Source organism: Beta vulgaris, chromosome 8 (genome assembly GCF_026745355.1).
Source record: "Beta vulgaris subsp. vulgaris cultivar EL10 chromosome 8, EL10.2, whole genome shotgun sequence".
Taxonomy (NCBI): domain Eukaryota; kingdom Viridiplantae; phylum Streptophyta; class Magnoliopsida; order Caryophyllales; family Amaranthaceae; genus Beta; species Beta vulgaris.
In genome coordinates this window covers 55883270-55894802 of record NC_079209.1, presented here as the reverse complement: position 1 = coordinate 55894802, position 11533 = coordinate 55883270, and the positions used below count along the sequence as shown (strand labels likewise).

At 34.0% G+C, this 11533-nt stretch overlaps 1 protein-coding gene across 2 annotated transcripts; it reads left to right on the top strand.

The window, feature by feature from the left end:
- The first annotated feature begins 1093 nt into the window (after positions 1 to 1093).
- On the top strand, positions 1094 to 6402 carry LOC104902011 (glucan endo-1,3-beta-glucosidase 14). Of its 2 annotated transcripts, XM_010689653.4 has the most exons (4): positions 1094 to 1793; positions 2797 to 3833; positions 4305 to 4366; positions 5765 to 6402. In XM_010689653.4, exons 1-4 carry the CDS (start codon positions 1739 to 1741, stop codon positions 5787 to 5789), a joined length of 1179 nt encoding a protein of 392 aa, XP_010687955.1. In that variant the 5' UTR covers positions 1094 to 1738; the 3' UTR covers positions 5790 to 6402. The 2 variants fall into 2 exon arrangements, with proteins under 2 accessions (XP_010687955.1, XP_010687954.1); XM_010689652.4 differs by lacking the exon at positions 4305 to 4366 and having other exon boundaries at positions 1100 to 1793.
- Positions 6403 to 11533: the final 5131 nt, after the last annotated feature.

The following is an 11533-nucleotide window of genomic DNA, read 5'->3' as shown; positions in this document are numbered from 1 at the left end:
ACCAGAGCAGCAATTTAATTAGAACTACATTATCATTTGGGGATGGGGCCATGGCATACAACAAACAAAGAACCATAATTCAGACAACAATGAAAACAAATTAAAACCCTAAATTGGTTTAGGAAAGAGAACTAAAGGTCACTGAAAAGCTAAATACATGCTCCTATTTAGTTAACATTAACATTAGTAAAATAAAAATTCAGAATTTGGGAAGGGAGGGAGAAGATGAGCAGAGAAAACTTACTTGAAGAAGACAAACTCCTCAACTTCGCTACTGAAGAATCGACTCCAATTGAATGAATGAAAAAAAAAATTCTTGCGCACCTTCGTTAATGGGTAGCAGAAGAAGTTTAGTGGGGAAGAAGACAATGGAAGTTTTAGGGGGGAAGGTGAAAATTTTGTCAACTCACCTTTTCTCAGAGTAATAAAGTCAGCACCTGTAAAAAAAATTAAAACCGATTGTGGGTCCCGCTTTTAAAATTTTTGTTTACCTTCTCAACAGGTTATAAGTTACCTAAGACTTATAGGGGAAACTAAATATAAAACATGGGACCTACAGGGAATAATCAAAAGGTGGGACTTATTAAAGTAAATGGGTAATAGTTGAGCTCTTTCTGGGCAAATAATCCTAATATTAATTCAACTCAGTTTTACGGTGAATTGAAATAGAAAATTTAAGATCGAAACTCGGCTTGAGTTCGAGTAAAAGTGTAATGAGCCGAGTCGAGCAATCCCAAGCTCGGATTGTATTCGGCTCGTGAACATCCCTAATATACAGTTACAATTACTAAGGGTCTGTTTTCCCCAGCTTATTTTCAGTTCAGTTCAGTCTAGCTCAGTTCAATTCAGTTCAGTTTAGTTCAATTCAGCTCTGGACAATACTTTTACTCTCACATATCACTATTCAGTTTAGTTCAGTTTAGTTCAGTTCAATTCAATTCAATTCAATTCAATTCAGTTCAGTTCAACTGTTTTATGCCGAAGAAAACAGGCCCTAACTATATAACTAAAAATTTGAAACTTCGATATATTTTTCTTACTAAATACATTTAGGAGATAAATAGGACTATGATCTTTGTTGCCATATGAGATTCTCTCTATAAAGAGGGAAAAAAAGGGGAAAGAGGAGGTATAGCGCGTTAAAAGTGGAAACTTCACTCAGTTTTCCTTGCCACATTTGACCAAATTCTTTCTGTCAAAAAATCTCATTTATTTTCTTCAAATTTCCTCAAGAACAACATTTTGGAAAAAAAAAAAGGAAATCAGTGACACTGTGGAGGAGTGTGAGGCAAAAACCCCCTCACACCCAAAAATTCCCTTATAAAAACCCCTCTATATTCTTTCAAATTCCTTCCCCTTTTTCTTCCCTTTTTATTCTAGCTTAGAATCACTGCTTAAATTCTGTCAATTTGTAATCTTGGGTAGAAATTCAAAGAAATTTTTGAATTTCAAGTTCAATTTATCTGGGTTTTGAGGGAATTTTGTGGGTTTAATTTGATGGGTATTTCTTAATATAATAACCTTTTTTATGGGATCTTCAACTTCAAGTTGAGTTCTTTTTCTTCTTTAAAAGGGTTCTTCTTTTTTCTTTCATGGCATGTTTGAACAAAACTTATAATAATAGGAATTATAATAATAATTTCTGGGTGAAAGAGCAAAAAGCTTGTGCTTTCTCTTTTAGTTGAAGACTGTATAATTCAAATTTGTGAGACTTGGGACTTCAGATGATCCAACAAGCATGAGATTTTTCCAATTGATTTCTCTCCTCTTCTTGCTATTCACATCCCAGATAGGTAATACTTCATACTTCATTACTTCTTTTTTATTATTTTTGCTAATATTTTTGTTAAGTATTTTGGAATTATGAATATAAGTTACTTCAATTTTATCTCATATTTGATTTTTGAGTTTTTTTTTAAAAAAATTAAATTTTAAATTCTTGAACTTTTTGGAATTGGGTGTTTTTGCATCAGCTTATTATTGTGTTTCAATCATGATATTAGAAGTTAATAGTGAAGGTGCTTGGAATTTTGTGGTTGTGGTGGCTGTTTGAAAAAGAGCAGCCTGTCTTAATCATGGGGTCAGTCTAATGAAAATAAGAAAAAGTAGAACTATTTCTGTAATATCATTGTCCACTGTCTCCTTCTGGATTTTTATTGGTTAGATTTGGCTCTTGCAAGATGTAGATGATGATATGAGTAATCAAAACATATACTTCCCTTTGTGATCATGGCTGAAAATCTACAAAGTTTAAAGTATCTAACTTCAATGAATCAGTGAGCTTTCTTAATCTTTGCTAAGCATTTCTGGTTGGTTTCTGAATTTAGTATGGATTAGGATAGGTTGGAGTAGTTTAGAAATCTTTGGATCTTGTTGAACATGTTGGTTCATGTTTAATATGATTGAACTCTTAAAGTAATATTTGTAATTGGTTGTTGTACACTCGTTACTCGATTTGAATATCTGTGACTACTGGACTCTTCATTTCATCTTAAGTACTCATGGTCGTATCAGACATGGATATTGTCGCTTGACACTTATAAGGGCCAGTTATTCAATGTAGCATGCGAGAATTTAATGTCGAATCGACGCTTAGAGTTGGAGTGAACATGTAGCTGTGGATAGTACAGTAGCACTAGTAACTTGGTTTTGGGAAACTTTGATATGGATTGTGTCATGTCCATTATATCATCTAAAATTAGTATATTCAAGATATTGAAGCTTATGGATCTAAGTTGTTTTTATTAGTAGAGGTGGAAGTTCTAATCTTGACTGTGCCACTTTTCCTTCTTTCAGCACATTGGAAAGTTAATGCTTTCACTGGAACTTATGGCATAAATTACGGAAGAATTGCTGACAATATCCCGTCACCAGAGAAAGTTGTCCAGCTTCTGAAAGCTGCAAAGATACGAAATGTTAGGATATTTGACTTTGATCACAGCGTGCTTCAGGCCTTCAGCGGGACTGGGCTTGAGTTAGTTGTTGGACTTCCAAACGGTTTCCTCAAAGACATGAGTGCAAATGCAGACCATGCAATGAGTTGGGTCAAAGACAACATTCAACAGTTTTATCCTCGAACTCGTATTGTTGGTATTGCTGTTGGAAATGAAGTATTTGGGAATGATCAAGAGCTCTGGGGAAGCCTTTTAGGTGCAGTTCAGAATATTTATAATGCAACAAAAAGTCTCCATCTTGATCATAAAATTCAAATTACCACGTCCCAACATTTCGGTGTTTTTGATAATTCTTACCCTCCATCCAATTGTACGTTCAGAGATAATATGAAGGAATACTTGAAACCACTTTTGGACTTCTTTTCAAAGATTGGTTCTCCTTTCTGTTTAAATGCCTATCCTTTCCTGACCTACATGAGTGATCCAAAACACATTGATGTAAATTATGCTCTTTTTGAGAAGAATGCAGGCATTATTGACTCGCAAACAAAACTCCATTATGACAATCTGCTTGATGCTCAGATTGATGCAGCTTATGCTGCTCTGGAAGATGCTGGTTTTAAGAAGATGGAGGTGATAATTACTGAGACTGGTTGGGCATCTCGTGGGGATCCAAGTGAAGAAGTTGCCACTCTAGAAAATGCGAGGACATACAATTTTAATCTGCGGAAGAGGCTAGCTTTGAGGAAGGGAACTCCTATGAGGCCAAAAATTATGCTTAAAGCTTATGTGTTTGCCATGTTTAATGAGAAAGACAAACCCGGGCCAAATTCGGAGAGGAATTTTGGGCTGTGGAAACCTGATGGCAGCATCTCATATGATGTTGGATTTCCTGCATTGAAGTCATCAGCTGTAGCTACTTCACCCTTTTCAATGAAGGTACACAATTGAATATATCTTCTTTAAAAGCATATATACATACATATATATACTTCTATCTTAAGCTAATGACTGACTTTGTCAAAAGCCGTCCTTATGCTGATCAAAATCAGTAAATATTGCTTTAAGAGATAGAGGGATTTTAAAAATAGAAGTCTATCTTTAGGTTGGGTTGTGGCAAGTTTTTCATAGAGGCAAATGTGAAGTATTTACTTGATAGACTTTAGGAGTTAGTAATTGTCATTTCCTTTCCCTTCTATTTAGATTCTAGGCCATCTAGGGAAATACCATACCAGGCTACCAGCTATACTTGTTTGCTGGTGTAGCATTCTATTGATTGTATTAGGGAGGTAGACCGTGGTATGGTGTTATACTCTAAAACTACTCTTACCTGTAGACATGCATTTTGTCATTGTCATTGGCTCATGGTGATCTGAATGGTATTCCATTTCTACCTTCGATGTGATGCAGGACAACCCTTGTGGCAGAATGTGGGGTTGGCTTCTGTTTATCCATTTATTTCGGAAAGGAAGGTGCTATTTTTACTTGTGAAACTAAATGCGAGTATATCTAGAACATAGAAATATATACTATCATGTTTTCTGATGAATATGGAGTGTCTTACAAGCTTGGGGAAGGCAGCGTGGGACATATGAATCTGTGAGAAGGAATAGAATTGTCAAATCTTTTGACTAATAGGCACTTTGCTTGATCATGAAAATGCGAATTTTCTTGAAAGATCTGATCCAATAGCTAGGAAAGCATCTCCTGTGATATATGTATATGTATATGTATCATGTCATAGTATGTGACTAAGTTATAATTCTAGCCGCCGACCTATTTCAACCCTCCTTTATCTGGGTTTGGGACTGGCAATGAATGCCATAGTGACACTCACAGGCAGAGTTTCTATGATATATATGTATACTCTCCATCAATCTAGAGCCCTCCGTTCAAGTCTGAGTAAGAGACTTATCATTTACATTGAGACTTCAGGTTCATAAACTGTTGATGTGTGTGATTATGAGTAGTAGGCCTGGTAACTGGGTAGGTTGGGCAAGCTACTGGTCGACTGTGGGCCCCGCTCAAAACTGTATGCAGGCCAGGCCAATCTATGCTCGGTTTTGGGCGAACCAAAATTGGGTTGTTGATTGTTAAGTGATAGTATGAATCTTAAAGAAGGTCAGCGATAAGTTGCTAGTAGCCTTCCCTTTAAGTAGCTTTAAGCAATCTTCTAGCATTCGTTCCCCTTTTTGCTTCTCCTTCTCTGCTTCCTGAAACTCCATTTCAAGATAAATCCGTAATAAAAAGTCATTAAAATTTACTAGAAACAATTGTAGTTGCTTGGTTTAAATTCAAGCGAATATAACTGGCGCACACAGCAACAATAGGAAGCAAAATTGAACTTTACTTGATCAGGTTAGATATGAATTCATCCAACATTATAAAAAATCGCAGCACCAAGAAACAGAATCCTACATGCATTTAAACTTTTGAGGGAGGAGTTCTTTAATCTTTCTTTGACAGGTAAAGAGAGTTGCCATGGAAAAAGAACAAGATTCTCTTCCTCCACTACAGTTTACAGCCTACAAGACTGCATAATTCAAAAGTCTTATTTTCTGTAGAAACTGGCGCAGATGACACAAATTTTGACCCTTTTTTAGAGTTAACGGGAAGTTTATTATGGCCTCGTATCCCCTATGATCATAAGCCCTATACAGCCCTGTCTGTTAAAATAAAAATCCTGGCCAAACAGACGGGCTTTATTTCACTTGAGATAGCACGTAATGACTTTGTTCTTTCTACCTTGTTAACTTTCACATCTGAGCTTATTAACTTTTATCTGAACTTATCTTTCTTGATATTTGTTTTTTAAGGCGAATAGTAAAAGTTATATCTGACTCATTCCCTTGTTGAACATTGATGAGCAGGATATACGAGTTCAAGGTCGGTTAACCCCGTACTTCACCATATTTACAACCTGTATGATGATATTGTTTCTCCTCTTGAGATCATGATATAGCAGCAGATGTTACTCAGATTCGGGTATCTGTGTTAGACACTTATATGTGTCCAAGTGTCCGACACAATTGCTCTATGAAGAATTTTCATGATTTTTGGCAAAAAAAATGAAGTATTAAAGTATCTATACCATGTCAGAGAGTCGAAGATCCAACACAGCAACACGGGTACTTTGATTAAAATAGGAAGTCCAAGTAACTTAGGCAATATGAATCTTCATTAAAGAGTTAAACAAACATCAGGTATTCTTCGTGTGTTCAGTAAACTATCTGCTGTGCTAATATAAATCATGTTTGATCATGTTTCCAGCAGCCACAGAGGATTTTTGTAACTATTGAAATGCTTGCTAGATTATGCTGATAATTTTTGTCGAGTTCAGCAGTAAATAACTAAATATCATTTCCAATTAGAGAATTTTAATAAAATCGCCCTCTTTCCTCTGTTTAGAATTACCAACTGCTTCTTAGCTGTCAGACTGTGAAATGTTGATCGTTTAGCCCTATGAGTTGGATGCAAAAGTCTACTGCATGACTATTTTTCTTTTGCATTTTTGGACGAGTGCAAGTCGCATCATTTCAGAAAAGCGTTTTCGTGATTAATTCTGGGTCTGGTGTTATAAATGTTTCAAGAATGTCTTATTGTTACTCAGTTTTTAGACACAATATACGTGTCCATATGTCTGACTCAACTACTATATGGAGATTTCCATTTGGCCCAAAATATTTACACATGCTAATTTATGGTTCACTAAGCTTTGAAGTGCTTATAGCATGATGCACACTAAGTTTCACACTTTTGATGATATTAGCTTTTGTTGCGAGATGTAACTCTGCCCACTCAAGTTGAGAGTTTGAGCTTACTAATGTATATTGAGCATTCTCTTGGTATTATAAGTTCTCTACCTCCCTTGTTCAAGACTTCCAACCCATCCTTCTTCAAGATTATATTGGACAGGACTTGTAGTAGCTTGGTTTTGTTTCATAGTGTCGGTAAGAGCAAATGCACCTCCTTTAGTTTTGTTTGCTTGTTATATGTATGGTTGTATTAGCATTAGGCTGTACTTTCTTTTTTAAATTAATGCACGTTTTCTCGTTGTCGAAAAAAAAAAAAAATGTTCTCTACCTCCCTTGTTATACTGTATTATATATCCCCATTGTTATTTTTATATCACCAAAGGAAATGCCCCTTTCTATAGAGTGGTATGCTTACCAAGTTCTAGAGCTGATCTTGCCTACCCCAGCTTGCCTGACCCAATTCAGTCTAATATCGGACCGCTATTTTTTCCTGCCCGAATTGCGGTCTTGCCATTTTGTTGGGTTGTGGACCGGCCTTGCGTATTCATATTTAGACGAATCTGGCCAGGCCTTCACCCGACTTGTCTGAGGTTGAGTCTACAGTTTTAGCCTGAATTCTTAGCCAGGCCCGGAGATAAATTGGCTGAGTTTCATGGGCAGCGGAATTACCAACCAAACTGACCCAGCACAATTTGTACTTTCAATGCTCCAAGCCTCCAAGTGAAGTGAAGGCTAGACTATGGGCATGTTTGGCGCAAGCTTTTGAGTTAGCTTTTAGTGTTTTGACTCAGAGTCAAAATACTAATTAAGAAAAGTAGGAGTGTTTGGTTAAGTAGTAGTATGAGTAGCTTTTAGTGGTAGAAGTAATGTTTTGGTAGTGTTTGTCAAAAGCTATAATTTGTAGCTTTTTGGAGTAGTGTTTAGTAGTTTATGAATTTTATATTAATTATTTGAGTTTTTGATTTGTTATTTGTAAACAGCTACTTTCACAATTTGTTTTACCGAACATTAACAGGTTATACAGCTATTTTGACATCTAACAGCTAAAAGTTACACATCAACCACTAACATCTACCATCACAGCTAACAATTACTCTCACGGCTAAAAGATACCACCACAACTAATGTTCCCGAATATGCCCTATATCCAAGATGACCTGAAGATTTGATGATATTCAGTTGACGCAAAAAGTTTGCAATTTAGATAAGTATCAGTAGATAGCCATATAGTACCATCGAACCAGGGGCGGATTATATAAGGGGCGGGTGGGGGCTTAGCCCCCCATAAATGTATAAGATAAATTAAGTAAATTGTAGTTCATGTCACAAAACAAATCGTGGCATAGTGGTAGTGAAGCAAGGTGTAAAAGGAAGTTCGAGCCCTAGAGGTTGCAAGTTCAAATCTTGCATCAACACATTTATTTAGTTACTAATGAACTATACCTTCAATTTCTTAAAAAATTACTCAATTTCTTGAACATTTCATAATGGTCAAACAAATAAATGAAAACAATTTCTTAAAAATTGCACCCTTGAGATTTTGATTTATTACATTAGCAACAAGCTCTTTGTAGCCATTAATAATAGTATAATTTATAGGGTAATGTTATATGTAGCCCTTAGGGCTATATATAAGCATTAAATACATTTCTTTAAATAGAAACAATTTAAGAATTCAAGACACATTTTCACATCAATTGAGGTAATAAATGCTTGATTCAATATTTTATTTTCATTTTAACCATCTTATACATAGCCCTTAGGGCTATGTATATCATTTTCCTAATTTATATTTTGGTGTGTATTAGTGTTTTTATTCATCATTTAAAATTTTACACTAAAAATTTTATTTTATCAACTCGGCCCCTGTTAAATAGTTAGTTAAGATCCGCCACTGATCGAATACCCATCTACTTGATAGTTGATATGCTTTTTTTTTTTTTTTTTTGAGTTGAGAACTTGATATGGCTTACTTTGTGTAACAAATTTATTAGGATCATCTTTATAGATTTTACGGTGCTTAGACAAAACTTAATATAAGTATTAAAACTAAACATGAAATTAAGTTTAAGTCCAATTAATGTTATATTGGGGTAAATTAGAAAAACTCATGACTAGCAATGGGAAGAAAAAAAAAAAAAGTGAAATCTATTGAGAATTCTTAAGCATAAGGCATACCATTGAGAATTTTCAAAAAATAAACATTAACTATAAGATAACACAAAAGATTATGTTAATACAACATAAGAAATTCTAAATAAATTCACTTAACATACTTTTATCGTTTATCAAGTTTAAAATTAAGTGACTAAATAAGAACACAAGAGAATGAAAGGAGTACTATTCTAGAAATAGAGAGTATTGTTTCTCTGATACTCCCTCCGTTTTCTTTTGTTGTTCCTGTATTTCCCATGGAAAATTTTGTTGTTCATATTTTGAAACTTTACATACAGATTTATGAATTAAAATTTCCATTAGTTTTAAATTACAATAAATGTGTTCACAATATTAAATAGTCAATTTTTTAACTTTTTTACCCCACACTTATGTTTCATCGATTGCCTACATAAACTAACTCAAAGGACAAAAAATATGTTCACACTAGTTTGTATCCATTTTTTTCTCTTTTACCCCCTCAAACTTTTGTATCATTGGTTGTCTAACATAGAATAACTCAAAGTACTGAAATCTTTATTTTTGGTCAATTAATATAAAGAACGTATTGTGTCGGACTCGTCCGACCATAATCTTGGTCGGACGACTTTCAGGTGGTTCCAATTTTTTTTCAGTTAGTCTTAATTTTCTTTTAGGTAGTCTTCATTTTTTTTTCAGGTAGTCTTCATTTTGTTTTCAGTTAGTCTTCTTTGTTTTTCAGTTGGTTTTTGTGCTTCAGTTAGACTTACTTGGGTTTCAGTTGGTCTTTATTCTTTTTCAGGTAGTCTTCATTTTTTTTAGGTAGTCTTCATTTTGTTTCAGTTAGTCTTTTTTTTTTTTTTTCAGTTAGTCTTCTTTTTTTTCAGTTGGTTTTTGTGCTTCAGTTAGACTTAGGGCCTGTTCTCTTCGGCATAAAACAACTGAACTGAACTGAACTGAACTGAACTTATCAAAGCTGAACTGAACTGAACTGAACTTATCGGAGCTGAACTGAACTGAACTGAACTTATCAGAGCTGAACTGAACTGAACTGAACTGAACTGAACTGAACTGAACTGAATTGAATTGAATTAAATTGAATTGAATTATATTACATTGAAATAAATTGAATGTAATAAATATATAAATAATATTTTAAACAATAATAATATGAATATTAAATAATAATTATAATGATAAGATAATAATGAATAATAATAATAGTAGTATTTTGAATACTTTAAATGATAGTTATAAATAAATAATATTAATAATCATAAATTAATAATAATAAAATTAATGATAGTAATGATAATTATAATAATTATTTTATATTATTTGTATTAATATATTAATACTTGACGATGATATATAATAACAATAATATCTAAGAAGTAAATTAATATTACTATTTTAATAATTAGATTTAATAATTTAAAAATATTTAGTAATAAAAATAATGATTGGGTTGGACCGCGAAAATTACATCAAAAACGTCTTGACGCGATTTGATTGGTTTATGGGCTAAAAAAAGTGGGTTTATTTGTGCTTTGACCTAAACCATGTTCCTCCTAATAATAATAGTAATAATAATTAGTAAAGCTATAATAAAAATATATATAGAAACAACAACAACATCAACAATAAAATAATAATAATAATAATAATACTTAATAGTAATGATATATATTTAAATAATAATAATATAATAATAATAATAATAATAGTAATTAGTAAAATAAATTATACCAACATAATAATAATAATATTTAACAAAATGGTTATAAAAGAATAGAGCTGAACTGACAACTGATACTGAACTGAACTGATGACTGAACTTATTGGAGCTGAACTGAACTGAACTGAACTTATTGGAGCTGAACTGAACTGAACTGAACTTATTAGAGCTGAACTGAACTGAACTGAACTGAACTGAAAATAAGCTGGGGAGAACAGGCCCTTACTTGGGTTTCAGTTGGTCTTTATTCTTTTTCAGGTAGTCTTCATTTTTTTTCAGGTAGTCTTCATTTTGTTTCAGTTAGTCCAACTGAAAGAAAACAAAGTCCAACTGAAAGAAAACAAAGTCCAACTGAAAAGAAAACAAAGTCCAACGGAAAGAAAACAAAGTCCAACTGAAAGAAAACAAAGACCAACTGAAAAGAAAACAAAACACTAACCTCTGCTTTCTCTCACTTTCTCCTTCTTCTTCATTCCTCTTCTGCCAGCTTAACAAAATTGTACACTTTGTTGGCCTCCTCATTCCAAATACTCCTAGAATGTTGGTCCATAGGCTGTAGGACTGCAACATTCTCTTACGAACAGATCCAGAAATCAATTTTAGGGTTCTGTTGGAGCTTTGGAGGTTAGGGGTCTATTGGATTAGGCGGTGGTGTTTGGTAAATGTAGTTCTGCTCAATGCATCATTTGCCTAGGTTTTTAAGCAATAAGAAGCTGAGTAAAAAAATGGAGCAGAATTCATCTCCTAAGCCAAAGGATCAGAGTTCATCTCCCAGGCCGAAGCTTGTCGAAGAAACGCTGCCAAAAACTTTGAGTATACCCCTTCAACTTCAACATCGCCATCATCTGAAGAGGCCTTGGTTGGCCGACTACGTTGCCGGAGGTATGTGATGGGGGGCAATGGAGAGTTCTTGATGTTGTCGGGGTCACTGTGAATCTTCAATGATGATGATGAAGGACGCGTTATTATTGTTGGTGAATTTACTGGGCTCAGTCCGTCTGACGAGAATATTG